Genomic DNA, 23,144 nt, shown 5'->3' on the forward strand with positions numbered 1-23,144 from the left:
GCAAAATCCAGCCAAGCGTGCCCATACAGACCACGGAGGAAGGAAAGATAGGAGAGGGCAAGCCCAGACGGCGCGCTACGTGAAAAGTGTGGAGGAAATAACATCATGGCGGCCATATTCACTGGGCACAATTGTAGCGTTGCTATGGTTACGTGTTGCGCAGTGTAGCTGGTCAAGCAGTGAGCGGCTGGCGGCGGCATGTGTGCCTCCGCAGGTCTCGTTCTGAGCCGTGGCGGACAATATCCGCGCTCTGCTCCGCCTTATTAGGCAGTTACTTATTACTGTACTCTTAGCGACGTTTACAAAACCTTTTGTCCACCATATGGCCTGAACAGTGCGTAGAACGAGCGCATATCCACGTGTCGTGCGGCGGGTGACGCGCATGAAGCATTTGGAGTGTTCCGCGAAATTGCGTTGGGCACCACGACGAAGCGGAACGACGACGAACGCCTTGCAGGTCAGTGACGGTTGGGCAGTGCTCCTGCTTGTGGCAACGAACGAAACTGCTGTGCCCAGCAAGACGCAATGAGGACCATGTGCGCATACGTAGTTTCGTGTTTGGTATGCGTACAGTAACGACTTGCATGTACGTAATAAAACACCTTTTCTGTTCCACTCGTTATACTCGCTTGTAATCTCAACGCTAGAGCAACCGTATTCAAGTGTCGCTTGCACCGTGCTCAAAGTCACCATGCTCGCAGAATTCTGACGCCGGTGAGTTTCGCGCGGAACACGGGCACAGTGGCCGGCGATGCGTCGGCCTCGTGTCGGAATGCAACCGTAGAAGAAGGCGCACGACCGATCACGATGTCTGTACAGTTGCTGAATTAATGATGTGAAAACACTTGCCGTTGTGAGTGCACCTATTGCGCGTTCTCTTGTACTTGCTTCGTTGTCGGCGAGCCGTTACTAAGTGTTAATACTCGGACGAAATGATTTCGCCGAAGGTGTCACGCTGGCACAGAGTGTTGGGCCTCATTCCATTAGTTTCAGATCGTCACGACACGCGCGCTGCGCAACCCACGTGCTTTCCGAGCCGGAGAGAGAGTCGTGCCTTCTGCTTTACATTCGGATGTAAACAAGAGAAGAGAATTTGCCCAGTCATTATGGCCGACTTCCGGCTTCACCACGGCTTCACAACGAGTGACGTCAGGGGCTCTTCTAAGTTTTTTTTTCCTTCCTCAACACAGAGGTTGTAACATTGATCCTGAAACGTCGAAATGTTTCATCCGCGCTAAGATACCTACAGATCCGATAGTCTTGATAACTGTGAAGGATTGCTTATTGAGAACCTAGAAATAGTAACACTAACGAAGAATATTCAATGAGAAATTCGCTATGCTTGTACAGCAACGTTGACTTGACTTATTATATATATATATATATATATATATATATATATATATATATATATATATATATATATATATATATATATATATATATATATATATATATATATATATATATATATATATATATATATATATATATATATATATATATATATATATATATATTGTAATGAATTAATGAATCTGAATAACGGACGCTCTGCTGGCAATGAAGAAGACGACGATGATCGGTGGCTGCAGTAGTAGCTCGCGCACGCCGCTCGCCATTAGCTAGACCTGCCTGGTAAAGCATATTTTGCCAAGCTGCGTCTGAACCTTTTTCGACGTACAACACCTCTATTTTAAGTGGTGGAGGTGCTGGGTAGCGTCCGATTGCGAAGTTCCAGGTTGATGGGAACTTCACGAATGAATAAAACAATTCATTCGTGAAGAAGTTGCGCGTCAGCTTTCTCTTGTGGCCGGAGCATCCGCACCAGTGACCTCGTTAGACCCACGTTTACGCCAGGTCATTGAGACACAGGTCACGCAGGCACTGCCTCCATCACCACCCGTCCCTACGCCGTTGACCTACGCTGCCGTCGTTGCTAGACCCCCAGCCCCACCTGTCTCTGGCCCATACCGGGGCACCGAGTCCTCCTACCCTACGACGCTACCTACATACACGGCACCCCATCCCGTTTCGCCACCTGCACCTTCTGTCGTTAACCCATGGCGCACCTTGGATAATCGACCCATCTGTTTCGCATGCGGTTTCGTGGGACATATAGCACGCTACTGTCGCCGTCGCAACTTCCAGCCTCCAGATCATGGGAATTCTGCAAATTACCAAGCTGCCCAGAATGCCCAGCGACCATCTTCTCCAATCACCGACTCATTGTCCCCACGACGCCCTGTCGATTCTCGCCGGTCATTACCACCCCGTCGCCGATCTGTCTCCCCGATGCTTCGGCGCACGAGCCCCGCTCGAGAGGGAAACTGACAGCCGCAGTTCCGGAGGCAAGAACTGCGTCGTCGTCGAACTTTCCAAGACCTCCTCTTTGTCCGCCCAACGAAATTGATGTGCTAGTAGAAGGTGTTGCTGTACATCCCGGCTGCGGCGGCTGCATTTCCGATGGAGGCGGTAATGTTGTAGGCCCGTGTGCTCAGATTTGGGTGCACGTTAAAGAACCCCAGGTGGTCGAAATTTCCGGAGCCCTCCACTACGGCGTCTCTCATAATCATATGGTGGTTTTGGGACGTTAAACCCCACAAATCAATCAAGGTGTTGCTGTACGTGCACTTGTCGACACAGGCGCCGTCGTTTCTGTAATTAGTGAAAAACTGTGTCGCGATTTAAGAAAAGTTACAACGCCGCTTACGAATCTTGCTCTGCGTACAGCCACCTCCCATTTCATCGCGCCGACAGCTCAGTGCACAGCACGCGTTCTTATTCAAGATGTTTGGTACGCCGTCAACTTTGTTGTTCTCCCACGTTCATCTTACGACGTCATACTAGGATGGGATTTCCTTTCTACCCATCAGGCCCTCGTCGACTGCGCTCGTGCTGAACTCACGTTGACGAATCCGTGCCTTGATATCGACCACCAAAGTTCCTCGAAAGTGTTTGCTGCAGCTGACGTCCACATCGCGCCGTTGTCCGCCGTCCTAGTGCCTGTGTTTTCCCCTGCTGCCACTAACTCGACGCTCCTGTTCCAACCAACTATAGCTAGTGTGCAACACCGAACCATCGTCCTCCCGTTTGCCGTCATCAACTTTTCCAATGGTTCGGCGGTACTTTATGCGTGCAACGTTTCTGCTTGCCCATACATCCTGCTACGCGGCGAGTGTCTGGGGAGCCTCGAGACCTTAAATTGTATTTTCGAAGACCCGATCTATCCAGACAAGCCATTCTTACCGACTTGTGCCATTACATCCGCAGCTGACGCTAATGAACCTATGGATGTATTCCGCAAGTTCATTGATTGCAACCTCACGCCTGGGCAGCAGGAACAGCTGATCAAGCTCCTACAGCGTTTTCGGGCCTCGTTTGACCACAATCAGCCTTCCTTAGGTCGAGCGTCATCTGTTGTTCATCGTATAGATACCGGTCAAGAGACGCCATTACGGCAGCGTCCATATCGTGTGTCAACTACTGAACGCTGTGCCATTAATGAACAGGTTGACGACATGCTGACACGTGGCATAATCGAACCGTCAAGCAGTCCCTGGGCCTCTCCAGTTGTGTTGGTGAAGAAGAAGGACGGATCCATCAGGTTTTGCGTGGACTACCGACGTCTCAACCGAATCACGCGCAAGGATGTCTATCCGCTGCCACGCATTGACGATGCCTTGGACTGCCTACAGGGAGCCGAATTTTTCTCTTCTTTAGATCTGCGCTCTGGATACTGGCAGGTACCCATGGCAGAGGCCGATCGCGAGAAAACAGCTTTCATCACGCCCGACGGGCTTTACGAATTCACAGTCATGCCCTTCGGCCTCTGCAATGCGCCGGCTACTTTCGAGCGAATGATGGACTCTATTCTTCTAGGCCTCAAATGGAACGTTTGCCTTTGTTATTTAGATGACATTGTCGTCTTTTCAACTGATTTCGCAACCCATTTAACCCGCCTCGAGAAAGTCCTCGCGTGTATTTCTGCCGCGGGGCTGCAAATGAATCTGAAGAAGTGCCATTTCGCCGATCGAAAGCTTACGATCCTTGGCCACGTGGTTTCAAAAGACGGCATTCATCCTGACCCTGCCAAACTTACAGCCGTTTCAGCGTTTCCCAAACCGACCACCATGAAAGAGCTCCGAAGCTTCATAGGCCTGTGCTCTTACTTCCGGCGCTTCGTTCGCAATTTCGCTACGATCATCGCTCCTTTGACCAAGCTCCTCGCCGGCTCTAGAGACCTTTCAGCTTGGTCTGCCACCTGTGACGATTCTTTCAATGAACTGCGCCGCCTCCTCACGTCACCGCCTATTCTGCGACACTACGACCCATCGGCACCCACAGAGATCCACACCGACGCTAGTGGTGTCGGGCTAGGCGCTATTCTTGCACAGAAGAAAGACGGCTTCCAAGAGTACGTCGTTGCCTACGCAAGCCGAACTCTTAGCAAAGCCGAAGTCAACTATTCCGTCACTGAAAAGGAATGCCTGGCGATTATTTGGGCGATAGAGAAATTTCGACCTTACTTGTACGGACGCCCTTTTGACGTCGTGACTGACCACCACGCCCTCTGCTGGTTGTCGTCCCTGAAGGATCCAAGCGGTCGCCTCACCCGATGGGCATTACGCCTCCAAGAATATAATATTCGCGTGGTCTATCGCTCCGGCCGGAAACATTCGGACGCAGACGCCCTATCCCGTTCGCCCCTACCCCCTGACCCGGACTGCTGCGAAAGGCTAACTTGTGATGCCACTGCCGTCACCATCGCCGACATGCCATCAGAACAACGCAAGGACCCGTGGGTTGCTTCGATTTTAGACATCCTGGCTGGGCGGACGGCTTCCCCTCCTTCTCGCTCGTTGCGTCGGCAAGTCGAGCACTTCGCCACTCGCGACGACGTGCTGTACCGACGCAACTACGCACCCGGTGGACGTCAGTGGCTACTCGTGATTCCACGTCATCTGCGATCCGAAATTTGTTCCACGTTTCATGACGACCCCCAATGTGGACACGCAGGTTTCCTGAAGACTTATTCTCGCATACGTCTCCGATATTACTGGCGTGGCATGTACCGTTTTATACGACAATACGTTCGGGCCTGCTCGACATGCCAGAGACGAAAAACTCCCCCTTATCACGCCAGCGGTACCTTGTTACCTTTACCATGCCCATCCCGACCATTCGACCGCGTCGGCATCGATATCTATGGTCCCCTTCCCAACACTGCTGACGGTAACCGCTGGATCATAGTTGCCGTCGACCATCTCACGCGGTATGCCGAAACTTCATCCCTTCCCTCGTCTACAGCAAAAGACGTTGCGACTTTCGTACTTCACAACATCGTATTACGTCATGGAGCACCTCGGGAGTTACTGAGCGATCGTGGTCGCGTATTCTTGTCAGACGTCATCACAGCATTGCTGCGTGAGTGCCACGTCGTTCACCGCACTACAAGCGCCTATCATCCCCAGACCAATGGAATGACAGAGCGCTTCAACCGCACCCTTGGTGACATGCTGTCTATGTATATCTCGTCAGACCACTCCAATTGGGACCGAGTGCTCCCGTTTATCACGTTCGCCTATAATACCGCCATTCAAAGCACTTCTGGGTTCTCTCCTTTTTCCTCCTTTACGGACGCGAACCTTCTTGCACTATGGACACCATTCTTTCGTACAAACCTGACTCCTCAGAGTCCACGACTTTGTCTCAAGCCGCTACATACGCTGAAGAATGCCGCCAACTGGCCAGATCATTCACAACCCAAGACCAAGGACGCCAAAAGCACCACCATGACGCATCAAGTAACACTACTTCCTACGATCCAGGTTCACTCGTCTGGCTGCATGTCCCTTCGGCTACACCTGGCCTTTCTACCAAGTTGGTCCCCAAGTATCACGGCCCATATCGTGTGCTACAAAAAACGTCACCAGTGAATTACCTCATTGAGCCACTGGAACCATCTTCTGACCAACGTCGTCGTGGTCAGGAAATTGTCCACGTCTCGAGACTTAAGCCCTGCTACGACCCTCCCGTGTTTACTTGTCCATAGGTCGCCAGGATGGCTCCTTATTTCGCGGGGAGTAATTGTAATGAATTAATGAATCTGAATAACGGACGCTCTGCTGGCAATGAAGAAGACGACGATGATCGGTGGCTGCAGTAGTAGCTCGCGCACGCCGCTCGCCATTAGCTAGACCTGCCTGATAAAGCATATTTTGCCAAGCTGCGTCTGAACCTTTTTCGACGTACAACACCTCTATTTTAAGATATATATATATATATATATATATATATATATATATATATATATATATATATATATATATATATATATATATATATATATATATATATATATATATATATATATATATATATATATATATATATATATAGCACTTATGAGGAAGAGCTTTATTCGAGACGAGCTCGAGCTGGCCCACACTGATGATGATATCTACAGATGAGGAAATTATACAAATGATGATGACATCTCCAATTGATAAAGAAGAGTCGATGACTGTGCTCACACAAAATATATATTTTAGGTCATGGTCACTCGAAAATTTCTGCGAGTTGGGGAATTAAACCCGCAAACAACTGCCTCGCAGCCTGTGCCACTAGTTATTCTAGTCTCCCAAACATCTAATCAGGAATTGTTTTTCATTAGTATTTCGCCTTTCTCGTGGTTCTTCCTTGGTTTGTTGTTGTTGTTATTTTCTACGTGCGGAAGTCTACAGGGGCCAGGCCTGTTGTTTTGCATCTCTAGTAAATATAGCTTGGTTTCGCAACATGCCGTGAACACTCTGGACCAACCTCTGTGTGTAGCGACGAAAACCGGGGCTGCCAGTTCAAATTAATCGTCTTGGATACCTTTTAGAATTATCGGGAGTTTTACCATATGGAAATACACAGGGCTATAGCTAAATGAACTATAACAGGGCTGTTCAAATTAAGTTAAGTTCAAATTTATCACGTTGTACAGGTTCCTAAGAATGCTAAAAAAAGAGTAATATCTGGAATGCAAAGAAAAAGTGACCAGTAAAAAGCGGGAATTTGTTACTTCAGTAAAAACTGCGGCTGAATGTCATTTTGTTATTTGTTTATTTATTATGGCACATACCCTCTCTGGGGGATCGACCAATAGAAAGCGTAGCGTTACCTTTCAATGAGAGCACGTGTCAAGCGGGCACGTGCTTAGTAAATTCATGCCTCTCCCTCCCCTCCTTTTTCACCTTTTTTCTCACTTTTTTTTTCTTGCTCATTTCCGAGAAAAAAAGAACGAAGACATGTGACATGCATTTGTTTTTTTTTGCACACCTTGTGCTGTCAAATTCACCCACGTAATATAAAGCTTCTGGTAATATTTATTTATTTATTTATTTATTTATTTATTTATTTATTTATTTATTTATTTATTTATTTATTTATTTCCTGCCGTCCCACCCTAGTTGCGCTGCTCCGCTGCAACGGACGCGGTAAAATAAAAACCGAAAGCGACCTTCTCGGCGAAATAGCCGCAGGCGGCTCGAGCCGCATTGGTTTCGTATCGGCCAAAGGGTCACGTTACCTGAACCGCATTTGTGCGTAACAAAATTTTCTACGTGCTTTTGAAGCGATAAAACGTCCCAAATTACATTCCGATAGCGTTTGCGAAACCCATTTGTGGGGGCACCGGCTGGATCAGTTGATGGGCGGTGTTTTTGACGGCGTTACGTGAGATTTTATCCATTCATAACAGCAAAGATAAATGTGTCTACAGCGAGGACGTTTACCTGGCCCCATGGCGATGTGGCTTTGACGGGGGGCACCGCTCGGCCCGGTAAGCAGAGCCTTTTCGCCGCGAAGCAGTGGTCTGGACTCGCAAACATCATTTGCATCCCACCAAACTTAAGCCTAGTTCTGACTGATCGACAAATCGCACGCGAAATATGGGCGTTTTCGTGCAAGGTTTCGACGAAGCTATAACTGCCCTACTGTCCGCGTGATTCACGTCTGTCGGTCATGAGGTCATCGCAGGCTTCAGTTGCCGTGCACTGCTAGTAACGAGCATCTCATAATACGATCGATTTTGCCGGCTTCGCTGATGCATAGTCTCCATGCGTGTCAGTTTTTTCGGCAGATGTAGCTATGAGAGTTGACTAGCCGACAGCTGTTGAGATCGGGGCGCCAAGTGAACTTTTGTACTGCAAGTTCTAGGTATAACAACGTGACCATCTAGTACGTGTTTTGAGAAAGGTGCGAGCAAATGATGTAAATAACTTCGTTTACCCCCATAGAGCTGACGTTTGCGCCGTCCGCCGACGTCGCCCTGTCACATCGGTGTGGCCCCCCTCGCTGTTGGCTCATGTTCGCTGAAATTGTTTTGTCGTTGATGAATAAGTCGTTGAATAAGAGGATGGTCTTGTTTTTGGACATAAGTGGACCAGCATATGTGATTGCGTAATAGCGAAGGCCGTGCTTCCTCTTTTGTCAGAAACGTCAGATCGCCTTAAATCAGCATCGGAGCCTGTGGGTAGAAACATGAGATCGCCTTAAATCTGCATTGTAGCCTGCTTAAAGAAGTGTTCGCACGAACGAAAAACGAGGTGCTTGAGCGATCCGCAACTATGAGTGCTAAAAAATAAAGAAAGAATGGATAAAGAAGAGCAGGAAGCGTTGAGAGTGGAGGGCGATATTAGTGACCTTGAAGAAAATAGGTGCGTGAAGCGCCAGGGCCCTTTGGGGCGAGCCGCACTTCAGCACTGCCACTGCTTCTCTCATTGTGAAGATAATGCTGTGTGTTTCGCAAAACATTTGCTGGCGCGTGGCCGAAGCAGTGTTTGTGTTTGGTTAGTGCTCAAGTTTGTTTCATTGTAGCACAGTGAATTTGTTAGGAAACCTTGCCTTTTGCCTGGTTAATTTAACAGCTGTCTAACGGGGGATGTTTATAGACAGGATGTCTACAAGAAGCGTCCTTGTCAGGAACCAAACATTAGCTCGGGATAAAACACTTATTCATTCACTGTTGATCACCTAAACCTTTTTCTTGTGATATTCTGCCAAGTCTGCCTTCCCACCGGTCGTGGGATTTAGTAATTAAGTGATGCCTTAGGGTGGTGCTTCAGGCATGGCACTGTTGTGGTTGCAGGTGGGCTATTGAGTGACACTTGCAAGGTTTTGCGATTGTTGCTTGGCACGTTCGCTTGCAGTAAACATGTGCATAATTGCTTCCAGGATGTGACCTTTGCCTTGTCGTGCCGACTGCATCAGCGTCGCAATGGCAGGCTTCGACCCCTGGGTGATCCCGCCCGAATCTCGGGTGAAGTTCGACGCCCAGTACCGTCAGATGCAGCCAGCGGGAGGATTTATAACTGGTGAGCCATACAAAAAAGAGAAGCTTAAATGTCTGATGCCCAAATTTTCAAGTTGTAGTTAGACAGTAAAGTAGGCAAGCTACTTTCAATTCATTGTGTTATAGATAACAGTGCAACCTATTACAAAGGACAGTTCCATGTCTTTTCGTTCCGTTGTCCGTGTCAAAAGGTTCCGCTGTTATTCAAAGCATGCAACTCCGGATGCATGAAACCTTTGCAATACAGCAGCAACGCTAGTGCACACAGAGAGCTTGATGCATCTTAGGTCTATATTTAATTTGCTACTTAGCAGCCAACTCTTGGCAAGCTACATAAGTTATGTGTTTATAAAGGTCTCACTTTTGCATTTCACAGCACAGATGTGCTTGATCTGTAATGCTCTTGCTGAAATAACTTTCTCCTGTGTAACAATTTGAACTTGGAGATGTAAGATTGCATCAAAACACATGTTTATGCAGTTCTGCTATTCTGATGTGTTATACACCTCTCTTAATGCAACAACTAGTGACACAAGGTGGCTGCTAGTCGTAAGAAAATGTCACACCTTTCACTCTTTGCTAAGTTTCTTCAGATACACCATCTCGCAAAGTGTATGAGACAGCGTCACACCAAACTAAGCTATCCTTGTCTGTACTTTTCATTCACATGTGGCGAACAGTTTTCAATTGTAGTGAGCATGTCTTACTGGCCTTAGTACCAATTATTATCCTGCTGGGTCTTAAATGTGGAAATGCTGTTGTGGGCTTGAAAATTTGATGATGCTAAGGTACTATACAGGCATTGTTAGCTCAATTCATTCTCCACTGTAGGTGAACAAGCCAAGAAGCTGTTTCTCCAGTCGGGCTTACCTCCTGCAGTTCTTGCCAAAGTTTGGTAAGTAGGCTTCTGTTAAAAGATTAAGTACTGGAACGTGATTGCATTGATGGTATTAAATGATGGTTCGAATAATTTCTGTGCAAAGCTTTGCAGCATGTTTCTTCTTAATGCAGTCTTCAGATTGGTGGACATCTTGCTGAAAAGTATCTTTCACTGCATTCAATAAATAGCAAATATTAATACTACTGTCTACCATTTATTATACCATTCATTAGATATCGTCCTTCGTCTCTAAAACTGCCGCATCTTGCATACATTAGTTCGATTTGTATGGTCTCTTAGCTTTTGATAATGCTGTAATACATAGTATTTCATTTATAACACACTTTCAGCCAATTTACAGTTGTATTGTGTGCTAATAGTGTAACCTCCTACCCTCAGCACTTCATAGGACTCATGCTCAGAGTTGCTCACACAACTTTTTAATGTATGTGTTCATGCTAGTTATGATTCAAAGGGTAAAAGCTATATTGTCATGAGCTTTAATATATATATATATATATAAAAGAATTGCCCCTGCTTTCATCCACATCCTGTAGATTACCTTTTGTGAACTGCATTTTGCATTACACTTTTGTACAGGTCTCTTGCGGACATGGATGCGGATGGCAGGATAAACCAGCACGAGTTTGCTGTGGCTCTGCACCTCATCCAGATGAAACTGAAAGGCATCGAGCTGCCGGCAACCTTACCGGCCACTCTACGGTCACCAACAACATTCCCCACTGCAAACTTTGCCGCTGCCTTTGGACCCCCTCTCGGTGTGCACATTTAACCCATTTTTTTGTCTCTCTGTTGGTCAGCAATGCGGTTCTTACAACATTACAATTGTTGGAAGTGCTGATTTGGTTAGATGCAGTAGCTGCTACTGCTGGTTTGTTTGTTGAGAGCTGGTGGGAATTTCGGCCCCGGGTAGAGCTTAAAGCAGTCTCGTAGATTTGAACTATTACAGGTTTGAAACTTCAGTAGCTTAATAAACTGATATTCATCCAAACCTGTGGCACAGCCACTGCGCTGAGTTTCAGCTTAACATCACTCTGTGAGCAAATTTAATTGGAGTACCATAAAGTGTCTGTTAAAACATCGAGCGTCTGGATTACTTTACCTGTCACGACAGCTTGGTAAAATTGCTTTTCTCCATCTTTGAATACAATGTTGCAAGTCTGGTTTTCAGCAACTGCAAATATGTATCAAAAGCATCATCCTCAAGAATGTCTGTACTAGAGTGTACTGCATGTTTGAAATACTTCATTCATTTAATTTGTTTACCTTTATTTTCTTTTAACAAGAAAGAAGTGGACAAAACAAAGCCAAACCTACTGCTTGATATATGTCCTCTTTTTTTTTGCATGGTAGTGCTGTGAAAAGTCATCAAAAATAGATGCATTGGAACACTTAGAATGGTACAGTAAATTAAAGGGGACAATTATGCAATATTTAGCAAGAAGCAATAGGTGCACTTCCGCTAGCTTATTCATTCATACATACTTAACGTAATTACAGTAAAACCTCGTTAATTCAAACTCGGTTATTTCGATATCCCACTTAATTTGAAGTATTTCCACGGTCCCGTATTTTGCAATGTAAGTTTGAGGGGATAATTTGAAGCAGCGGCCAGCACCAGTCCGGTAATTCAATAATTTTAGGTGCCATGTGCCAGTTCCAGATCCCGATATCGCCGTGAATCCGCAGCACGACGGCTAATAATAGCCACAAGGCAATGTAACGTATTGATACTAACGAGTGGCAGCCTTGCCACTTCCAGCACAAAAAAAAAAAGGAGATAAAAAAAGAAAGAAAAAAAAACGCCCTCGTAGTCAACCAAAACAGCCCCTGCGGAAAACGAACCGTGCTTCACTGCGACACAGCGTTGACACGCGGGCAGTTTATTGCATGTATCTCGCAACGTCAGCGGGTCATGGTTTACCCATTCTTTCTGGAATCGTAAAGAAATTAAGAAAGGACAGTTTAGCGGAAATCGCGATGTATGCGAACCTTCGATTGCCGGTTGCTCCAGCAATTTGCGTCTTTGCACTGCTGGTGGAGTTCTTGCCAGCAACACCTTTTTCGAAAACTAAGTTCCAAAGTTTCAAAGATCGTTTTTTTTTTTCAGCCAAAACACATCGTGAGCTTCGTCATAGTGGCCATTATCAAAGTCATAATTATAATAGAAAGAGTATGTGAGTGGTCGCATCATGACGTGCTGACAAAGCGAAGAGCAGGCGACATGCTGGCTGCATGTCACTACTGCGTTGCAGTGAAGATGTCTTATTTTCTGCAGGCGCACATTTTAGTTAAATACGACCGCGTTTTTTTTGTTTTTTTTTTTTTCGGTGGCAGCAGCTAGGCCCACTGTTCCTTCTTGTTCGCGGCAAAATAAAGTCCAAGTATTGCTGGAAAACATTACCTTCGGAGCCGCAAGCTAGCTGGCACAGGAAACAAGCTCTGGTTACCTTGAACAGTTCTAAGTTCCTTGCATCCCACTTCTTGTATGTTCTGTTAACTTGAAAACCCACTTAATTCGAAGCTTTCTCGTGGCCCCAGTGACTTCGAATTAACGAGGTTTTACTGTACTTCGTATTACAATAGTGGTTATGATATCGAATAAACATATAAATGTCATTACATGGCAAAGGTGGCAAACATATGGGCTATCAAATCACAAATTGTTGGGCTATCAAATCACAAATTGTAAAGAAAAATACTATAATGGATGCCCTGAATGAATGGATGCAAGGCAGTAATGTAGAAGAATTTCAACTTTAATAGGAAGCATGTGTCGCACTCTTCTTAGAATGCCAACAGTGCAAGGCTAGACTCTACTTCATGACCCTCCGCTATAGTCTCTGCTAAAGTGCATTAGAATGTCAGTTGCATTAAAATTGCACAGACTGGCTGCCCCATTCGTGAATACCCTGCCTTTCTGCTTGCAGAGTCCGTGGGTTCACCTGTCACTCAACCTCTAGTCAACCCGGTGGCTCCCGTTTCGGGTCCTGCCTTTCCCATGGCACCCTCTCCTCCAACCTTGGCTGGCACCCCCCATCCATCACCGCTGGGCATTCTACCTGGGTTGGTTCTGTCGTCATAATAGCATCGCTCTTGTCTCTTTCATTCATGACATTTGTCATTGGTCACTAGAGCTGTTAAAACATATTTTAACAGTGTAGCATCCTTTTTCACCAATTTTGATTGACGTTGGTAGGAAGGATTTAGATTTAATTTTGATATACAAGATCTGGTTTGTGGTAGCAGATTATTCTAATTGTAAGACATGCTTGGTCTTTGGATGTTTTAATCTCCTACCTATACTAAAACTAACTAGTATCGATGCCTCTTTTTTTACCGTAAGGTGTGCTCGTGCAAAGGCTTTCCTCCTGTTTCACTACAGTGAAATTGTCATATCCTTACCAATTGCTATTATTGTTGTCACCGTCATAGTTGCAATATCAGTGGTGGTAGTGATATTCGTGCAGTTGACATGAACGGGGGGGGGGGGGGGGGGAATGAATAAATAAATATAATGCGGTAATGGTTGAAATGATGTTGATGCTAAATGCTGATAATGATAGGGGTCTTAGCCTATTCTCATGCACTTTTGTGTGCTTACAGCTTCACTGTCCTATGGCTATCACAGTTTGGAGCTAGCCGATCTTTTGTTGCGTTAATGGTCACGTGCTCAGAACAGGACAGTCTGTTGAGCACCATGAAGTATTTTTTCTTGTGTTTTTTCTTGCAGTGTTGGCATCCCACCCAAGCCACCAGCGCCTGCCTTTCCGCCACCTCCTGCTGCCTCCACGCCTCCTGCACTGACTGAGTGGGCTGTGCCTCAGCCTTCAAAGCTCAAGTACACCCAGCTGTTCAACTCCCACGACCGAAGCCGTAGTGGATTTCTCGGTGGTGGCCAGGCACGCACCATTTTACTCCAATCAGCCTTGCCTCAGCCTGTTCTTGCCCAGATCTGGTGAGTTGCACGACTATGCAATTTACAAAAAGAAAGAAAGAAGGTAACATTTTTAAACATAATATTTAAGGGATTGCATGCCAATTTCTCTCTTGCACATACTAGGTTTGAAGGGGAAAAAAACTTAAAGCTGCTTAGGGGCAACTGTGGGAGGGGTTGCTGAGCTATAAGCTGAAATTCAAATGAAGATGAATTAGCATCATAGATCATAGCAGGCTTCAGTATCTCAGCTTACGTAGATTTTCTCCTGATCTAGTGCATTTACTCACATAATAGGCACACCCCCAGTTTGGTGGCGAGAACTCAGATTTAAAAAAAAAAATTTCCACGCATATTATGCACACCCCGAAATTGGCCGGGATCAGTAGCTCTGTACCGTATTTGTACGGTTGCAATTAGACGCCCTCTTACGTTGACTGACCAGAGAAAAAGAAAAAAATCGCGCCAGCTCAGGGGGCCCGCCAAGTGAAGAAGTAGGGCGGTTGCCTGGGTGTCAGAGTAACCTATTCACCGGCAAGGCTCTGGCCGCTAACCGGCCGCGTGCACTTCGCATGGAACGTGCGATCGCGTCGTCGTCAAGTGCTCATTGAATTTCCTGTAAAAAAAGAAAGCGTCGTTGTTATCGTGTTTGCTACCTTGTCCACAAATTTAAAAGTTTTCAGGTTTTCGACATGAGTCTGCACTTTTGCTACCACTATGCGGACTTGCACAATCTTGACAGACTTTCATCGCCATAAATTTGCTGGCCGTCAACCTAAACATCGTATTAGGCCCGCTGCTCTTGGATCAGTGCTTGATGGCAATCATTTCGACGCCCAATCTTTATGTGTGCAAACTTCCTGTGGCAACATGCCGAACTGTAGGCTAGGCCTAAGAATTTTTGGTGCTTATCAGTGGCGGTCGAGAGCGATCAAAGTTGCGTTTTTTGTACGGAATCAACAGAGCTCTTTCGGCGGCTCTACTTGAAGGAAAGGGGCTTGGGCAGTGCTTGTACACTCGAATGGTGGTTCGCGATTCGATTGCAATCTCTTGGATATGGAGTGCGAGACCATCAAATCGAACGATTGGAGCTGTTCAGCGCAAAAAATTTCAGTCGTGATAAATGCGCATAATTTCGATGGACTGAAAGGTTGTTGGCAAATTTCTGCGATGGTGCTTTATTTTTGTGGTTCTATTTTTTCCCCTTTCATTTCATTGGCAATGCGGGTCTTTCGTTAACTTAACTTTTGGAAAATTCAAGGCACACCGTATCGCAGGGCTCGATTCTCGGACGTGCGAGACGGCATGCTCAACACATTTTGCGCTTGTGTAGCCTATGCAGAAGGTTGATTGATTTATTTGTGGGTTTAACGTCCCAAAACCACGATATGAATATGAGAGACGCCGTAGTGGAGGGCTCCGGAAATTTCGACCACCTGGGGTTCTTCAACGTGCACCCAAATCTGAGCACACGGGCCTACAACATATGAAGAAGGTTGTATCAGCTGTAGTGTGGATATCTGTGGCTTCGGCGACATATACATTATCAACGGTATATGCTACAGTTAGAAATGAAGTTTTCGAAATTTTAGTAATAGGCACAGGCCTAACTTGGAGCTGGATTTTCAGGAAAAAAAGTGTGCCTAATATGTGACTAAATATGGTTGTTGTGTCTGAACACAAAAGGAAAGCTGTAGTTGTAAAATCACTGAAGGGACTCTGAAATGGTTTCTTAAAATTTGGTCAGCATTTATGCTACAGCATCAAATCATTTTCACTATAAATTAAGCAATGCACCTTGTATCAAGGCTGCTATGAGCAGTTATATCTGGCGCTCTTTTCTCAGAACTGCCTTTCCTTCTGAAAGGACCCACGGCAGTGAAATTTTCGTCTAAGACTTTTTCATCGTTCTTTGTAGCCTCGTCTGGCACTGTTGAAAAAACTGAACCTTAAGTGCTCTTAATGTATCGTATAATTAACACTAGCTTTGCTGATTTTGACGAATTCTAGTGTCTCTCCGAAATGCCCGCCTAAAATTGTACTAATATACTAGTGCCCCACAGTGGGGAGAGTGCCTAAGGTCACTTGCACTTAAACTTTGGTGACATTGACAGGCGCAGCTTTCAAACCAGTGTCCCATGCGCTGCAAAAAAAAAAAAAAAAAAAACTGACGTGATGCTTTTTGGTGTGGATTAAGAGCATGTTTCCTCGGGAAAAAAAAGCCTTTCCAACGAAAACAGCCATTACAATGTTAAGAGCACTCTTACAATCTTAAGAGCAACCTGACAATAAAGCGAAAGCAGCGAGGAACAATAATGCTTGTTGCGTGTTGGTTGTGGTACTGTGTGCTTTGCAATATTGCTGTTATGTCATTACCCGCCTTCCTTGTGTTTTCAGTGATTGAGTTTCATCTCAATATATTTTTCATGTACCATATCCTTCCTTACGTCTTTCTTTCAACGCCGATTTATTAACATGCCTATGATTGCACCTCTCCATGCTGTTGCCACACGGCGTAAACCTGGTCCTTCACCTTCGTCGTCTATGCAGGAACCTGTCAGACATCGACTCTGACGGACGACTAACGTGCGAGGAGTTTGTTCTAGCAATGCACCTCGTTGACTGCGTGAAAGCGGGGGATGCGTTGCCAGCCAAGCTTCCTCTGGACTTGATACCACCGTCGTACCGACGCAAGCGGTCAGACAGCGTTCAGTCCACAGGTGTGGTTGCTTTTGATTTTTTTTATGCTTTGAAGAACCTCTAGAGGTTGAAACTGCATTTGCAGCTCTCCCCATGCCACCAAACTACAACATCCCACCTAATCTATGGGGGGACCGGGTGATTAAACCCCCATGATATCATTGTGGATTTTGAAGTGAAATCTTTATTACTCAGTTTTTTCATTTGTGACGGCATACGGGAAAAACTCGGTGGCAGCAATCGTACAGAAACGTGGTCCTCTAAGGTGCACTGGTCACAAGCACATTTACAGGCACAGTTTTTCTGCAATTGATGTTCTCTCGATTGGGGCCTTGTTGGCGATCAGGCATCTCTTATACAACAATCTGATCTTTTATCGAGGCGACTTGTCATTTCATGGTGCCCCATTGAAAATGAACACATGACCACCTGTAGCAACTGAAGAAGTGTTGCATTACTATGCACATGCACGGAGCTCTGATTCCAGGCACGTAGGACAGGTACAGTTTTGAGGGAGCATTGCGATATGCGATAGAAAAAAAGAAATGTCGGAGCTGCACGTTACAAGTTTTAGTTTCTCGAGTTTTCCAGATTGTGCAAGGGCTCGTGACATCTTTTTATTTGGCTTCAGGCCCTGTACCCGAGTTGCTGGGCGCACTGCCGGGCGAGGTGACGATCGATGACAAGAACATGGCCACCTTTGAGGACAAACGGCGAGCAAATTTCGAAAAGGGCCAGGCAGAGCTGGAGAAGCGTCGACAAGCACTTCTCGAGAGTCAGCGCAAGGAGCAACAGGAGAGGGAACGCAAGGAACGTGAGGAGCAGGAGAAGAGAGAACGCATACGGTAAGGCACCACTGTTCGCAAACATTTTTCACCTCTGTAAAAAAAAAAAACGCAGGTTAAAAGTCACGTGATGTGTAATGGTATATAGTACGCTTGTGCAAATATTCCAGTGAGTATTAAAGTATTTGAATTCGCTTTGAATTGAAATCAAAATATTGAAAATTTGGAAGTATTCCAAACAATACAGTCGAACACAGTTATATGGAATTTTCGGGTATATCGAACTCACAAGTTATCCCCTTGAAATTCCTTTTAAAAGTACACTCAAACCTCATTATTACGAAGTTGGAGGGGAGCCACAATTATTTCATTTTATCCATTATTTCGTTATATTGATTCTAACAGTTTGTGGCAACGTATGCTCTGATGGGCGCACACCTATAAGCATGCAAAGAAGGAAACTGCCTCACAACCCGATGTACTGCTACATAACCACACATGCGACAGGAAAGAAACACAGTCGAATCACGTTAATTCGAACACACTTAGTTTGAACTTCTTTCCAGTTAATTCGAACTCATGCTGTGGTCCCATCAAAGCTATGTGTATTCCAATGGGCGAAAGTGCCCTGTAATTCGAACGCGCAGGCACTTGCGACAGTTGATTCGACCATACCATTCTCCGAAAATGCTTTCAGCACCATGCCCAATCCCACGGCAGCACCTCTCAACGCTGCGCTCGAAGAAGGAAAAGAAGAAAAAAGAAAAAAAAAGACTGTGGCGGATTGTTTGCTTTCTCTCAAATGCCGATCTGCGATGCGCTTGTGCCACGCTTCTCCCTTTTCTGTCCATGCACGTCTTTTCTGTCTTTTCCTTCTCCTTTCAAGGCCGCGCGCGGAGAGGGAAAAAAAAATGAAAAGAGCTGTCGTATATAGTTGGCTCTTTCTCTAATGCCGATCTGCTTCTCTCCGTGGGGAGATGCTACTATGCTTTGCAAACTGCGTGCAAAATTGATTGACTCGCTGCAAAGCAAAGGTGTGCAGACGTGCATCACTGATTACTTCAATTAATGACGGATGTCCTCTGATTTGTGAGTAAATGTAAGTCTTCTAAAGCTTCCCCATTGTGTGTTCTTAAGTGAGAGGGAAATCACTTTGCATCACGCCGCCGCTTCTCAGTCATGTGACCCTCTGAGCGTTTCCTCAATCCTCTCCGCTGGCTGTGTGAGGAGAACGGCTCCCTCGGCTGTGCATGGCGTGGCTGTAAGGTCAGCTCAAAAGTTTTGAAAGTGCCGCGCCGAACGAACATCAAACTGTGCAGAAAACGATATACTTGACACACTAAGGTTGTTTTCTTTTTTTTTTTTGATAAATTGATAAATTTATTTGATTTTTGATAAATTTTTTTTACTAATTTTTCGTGATGTCCATTTACCGGTCAATCTTACTTCATTACAACGAGGTTAAAAATGCATGGTTCTCAATGGAGCTTTCAAGAGGAATTTCATTTACTTCGTTATATCCATCATTTCGTTATATCCCGTTAAGTTATAGCGAGGTTTTAGTGTATAGGAATTCGTACATTTATATTGAACAGTATTTTTACCCACCTTCGGATATATCAAACGGCGCGCGAGCTGGAAGGTGCGCTTCAGCTCTTGCCCTCACCACTTGCGATCTCGGCGGCAGCCCGGCTCTGCCCGCGATTTGGAAGGCACGGTATTGGCACTCGCAGTAGCGCCCAGCGACCTCTGCGCCGCGCCACGCCTCCGCCATACCCCGAAATGCTAAAAAAAAAACATAAGGGCGAGAGGACTCAAACTGCGCAATCTCCAACTTGTGGAACGGCTTTTCTTTTTTTTCTCTCTCTTTTGTTCTTTCATGCTTTCTCCGCGTACGCGTCGGCTTGAAGAGCAGGAACGAAGGAGCAGACGTCTTCCTCCTTTCGCCTTTTTTTTTTCTTGTTGCTGTTTTACTAGGTTTGATCAGCCAAACACAGCTCGCGCCTTTTGCTGTTGCCCTCGCAGGTAGCCATAGCCTCGCAAGCGCTTTGTTGCTCTTGAGCTGTCGCGTTGTCTACGTACCACCGCATGTGCAGCATTTCTTTTGTGTGCGTGGTGTGCAAAGCCGCTGCGGACTCCTTGAATTGTCCACTTCTTGTGTAGCTATGGCCAGCGTCAAGAAGCGCAAGACCCTTGACTTTTGCGACGGAAGTTAAAGGCTATTCAGCGTGTTGAGGTGGGTGACAAATGTTTGGCCGTCGCGGACAACTTGGGATACCACGGAGCACTCCGAGTACCTTAATGAAAAACAAGGCAGATATGAGGGCAAAGGTGGCAGAGCAGCAGACATCGGGAGCCTGTCATGTGCACGCTTCTGCCCACGGGAATGTAGAAAAGGCACTCTGTGCCTGGTTTTTAGACGTGCGCGCGAAGAACATTTTGATGGATGGCTCGATGTCAATTGTCAAGGCCATATGGTTTGTTGCTGTACTCGGTGAAACAACTTTGCCAACAGCAGCGGGTGGCTTGACCAATTTAAGCAGCGCTACAGTATCGTTGGCAAAACCATTTCTGGCGAAAGCGAAGCTGTCTGCAGCCAGGACATCCAGCAGTGGATGACGAAGGAGTGGCTGGAATTCTCCGTAAAGTTTTCTCCCACGGAGATCTTCGATGCCTGGCGAGACATGAAGACAGACACAGTGGTCAACTGCTTCTGCAAGGCAGGCTTCAGGATGGCAGAACTTGCGGAAACCGGTGAAGACGACGACAAGCGCATAGACTACGCGTTTCGCGAATTGGGACAAGATCGAGACTAGCGTCTTCAACATTTCAAAAACGAAGCAGGCCAAGGTTAGCGATTTTTTTTTTTTTTCACGCAAATAAGGAGGTGCGTGTGCGTGGAATTAGTTGTCATTCTTGAATGCGCCTATTGTAGGCGATGATGCGCTACAAGTAAGCTCTCGGGGCCTCTATTTTTTTATATCGAATTTTTTATATATCGAACTAATTTGCGATCCCCTTCGAGTTCTATATATCCGTGTTCGACTGTATAATGTTTGCTTGTAACCTCCTGTAAAGGTAGTTTAACTGCAGTAAAAAGGCGATAAGCCGTGAAGGCATCTATCTTTATGTATGTTAATTCGTGTGTAACTCTTTGTAAAGGTGGTTTAACCACTGTGAAGTGGTGCTAAGCCATGAAAACACCTATACGAGTGTACACCTTCAGTAAAAATGGTTTCACTACAGTGGAGGAATGCTAAGCCATGAAAACACGTATTCAGGAAACATCTGCACGGTTAAACAAAGATGTTACCCTCACACCGGTTCATTCCTTAAGTTTAAAAGCTTTTTATACCGACTTATGTGCTTTATAGTAAATCTTAAAGCATCTATTTTACAAGGTATCATTTTCATTCGACTGAAAGTCAAATCCTACTAGTACTATTCAAAGTTGCTTCCACTTCCTTTGGAGCAAAAAAAAAAAAGTCGTTTGCACAGGCGTTGTTTCAATTTTTAAAAACATTGTGCAGTTGAAATGAGTCATGACAAATATGCCCATTGTTTATAATAGGCGATATCTACTACTTGAATTCAATTCGAAATTATTTGACGAAGTTCACTGTTCGCACAAGGTTCATAATAATTGTATAAGTGATACCGGGTTTTAAAGAAGGTATTGTGCAATAAGGTTCGGGAGCATGCTTAGTCATGTATGTCACAGACTCTGGCTAGGGCAGCAAGGAATAGGATGCAAGTGGCATTGCACACAAACATATATTCTAACACAAAGAGGCACAAACAACACAAATACAAAGCACATCAAGCAATGTGAATTGGCAAAGTATCTTCAGAATCTAGTCAGCTCAAACAAACGACTCGCTCACGCGTTTGGGGACGGACAAAGCAACTGCGGCGGCGGCAATGTTGCCAGCCGAGAAGGGTCAGGCCGGTTGTCGCAGGTGCTTTGTCCGCTGGGCGCCAGAGCAGAGCATGTGCCGTGTGCAAAGTCCTTCAAGCGTTGACGTCCGACAAGGTACCTCCTCCAATGTTGCCCTCCCGAACGTTAACGCCTTACCGGGCCAACGCGTCTTTTCTCTCTATAGCTTCTGGCTTCGTATGATATTCGATTGGCCAATGTGGCCTGTTTTTTTTTCAATGGCACGTGCCACGTTGGCACTTGCAGAGAGATATCTTCTAGGCGTGTGAACTGTCCTTGTTTCAGTTTGCGGCACAGGTCTGTGTCTTTATTAACCGTTCACTCATAGAAAGTGCTGCAGTTCGTGTGTTCTAGTTCCACTCTGGCTCTTGCAGGCAAGAACAGGAGAGGCGTCGTCAGCTGGAACTCGAGAAGCAGCTGGCCAGGCAACGAGAGATTGAGCAGGAGAAAGAGGAACAGAGACGGAAAGCGCTGGAACAAAGAGAGGTTCGTTGCTTTTGCTCTTCTCGCAGACAAGGTTCTTGATGACTAGTTTATTGATAAAATTTGCTGAAATTCCGTTAGTTCCTCCAGGATGCTTTCAAAGCAGCTGAATGTTTAGCTTCAACAAGCTCCTCTTGTTCCAATCCAGAGAAAGCATTGCTGTATGCCAAGTTGGAGGGCCGTAGTAACTAAACAAATGCAAGGTTACTGTATGGGTATGCAAAAAAAAAAAAGTTTAGCCAGTTGCTTGTGCAATATGGGCAAAGAGCCGAGCTGGCGAGCAAGTGGCACCACTTGGCGATTGCATATTGTGTTCTTTGATCCTTCTTGAACTTGTTCTTTGTCTTCTTTTATGTTTCTTCCTTTCTTTATCCTTTTCTGTATCTTATTTTTTCTTTCCTTGTTTTCTTCTATAGTCAACTGCCGATTTTTCGGACCCTCTAGGGAGCGAAAAACCGTCTGAAAATTCGGGCAGTCCGAAAAAATGAATGCAAGCAAAAAACGCACCATTTCATTGATATTTCTCGGATCAAATATTTCTCAATGCAAGCAAGTCGCCCCGCCGCGGTGGTCTAGTGGCTAAGGTACTCGGCTGCTGACCCGCAGGGCGCGGGTTCGAATCCCGGCTGCGGCGGCTGCATTTCCGATGGAGGCGGAAATGTTGTAGGCCCGTGTGCTCAGATTTGGGTGCACGTTAAAGAACCCCAGGTGGTCTAAATTTCCGGAGCCCTCCACTACGGCGTCTCTCATAATCATATAGTGGTTTTGGGACGTTAAACCCCACATATCAATCAATTCTCAATGCAAGCAAAAAACGCACCATTTCATTGATATTTCTCGGATCAAGAGGGTCAAGGTCGAAGTACCAGACTTCCGGAACTCTGCCAAAGCATCAGTGGGGTGGCTCTGAACAGAGCTGTTAAAAAAGAATACATGCAGCCGACAGCGGGTACCGTCAGGGCAGCCGGTGTTAGAGCTGCAGTGGCCTGAAAAACTTGTTGATCCTTGTTTGAACGACGTTTCGCTTGCATGTGATCACATTCGCCTCGATCTGAGCAAGG

The 23,144-nt window shown here is 45.8% G+C and overlaps 1 protein-coding gene across 5 annotated transcripts in view; it reads left to right on the plus strand.

The window, feature by feature from the left end:
• The first annotated feature begins 7,538 nt into the window (after positions 1 to 7,538).
• The window catches only part of LOC119174681 (intersectin-1), a 97,109-nt gene continuing 81,503 nt past the window's right edge, over positions 7,539 to 23,144 (plus strand). For 4 of the 5 annotated variants that reach the window (XM_075895260.1, XM_075895261.1, XM_037425706.2 and 1 more), the window contains exons 1-9: positions 7,540 to 7,828; positions 9,223 to 9,362; positions 10,172 to 10,235; positions 10,821 to 10,999; positions 13,172 to 13,307; positions 13,975 to 14,199; positions 16,729 to 16,898; positions 17,510 to 17,723; positions 21,975 to 22,086. In XM_075895260.1, the coding sequence (XP_075751375.1) occupies positions 9,266 to 9,362; positions 10,172 to 10,235; positions 10,821 to 10,999; positions 13,172 to 13,307; positions 13,975 to 14,199; positions 16,729 to 16,898; positions 17,510 to 17,723; positions 21,975 to 22,086 (1,197 nt within the window). In that variant the 5' untranslated portion in view covers positions 7,540 to 7,828; positions 9,223 to 9,265. Of the gene's footprint in view, positions 7,829 to 9,222; positions 9,363 to 10,171; positions 10,236 to 10,820; positions 11,000 to 13,171; positions 13,308 to 13,974; positions 14,200 to 16,728; positions 16,899 to 17,509; positions 17,724 to 21,974; positions 22,087 to 23,144 lie in introns of all 5 variants that reach the window. The other variant, XM_075895262.1, reaches the window with a different exon arrangement.

This window comes from Rhipicephalus microplus, chromosome 5, assembly GCF_043290135.1.
Source record: "Rhipicephalus microplus isolate Deutch F79 chromosome 5, USDA_Rmic, whole genome shotgun sequence".
Taxonomy (NCBI): Eukaryota; Metazoa; Arthropoda; class Arachnida; order Ixodida; family Ixodidae; genus Rhipicephalus; species Rhipicephalus microplus.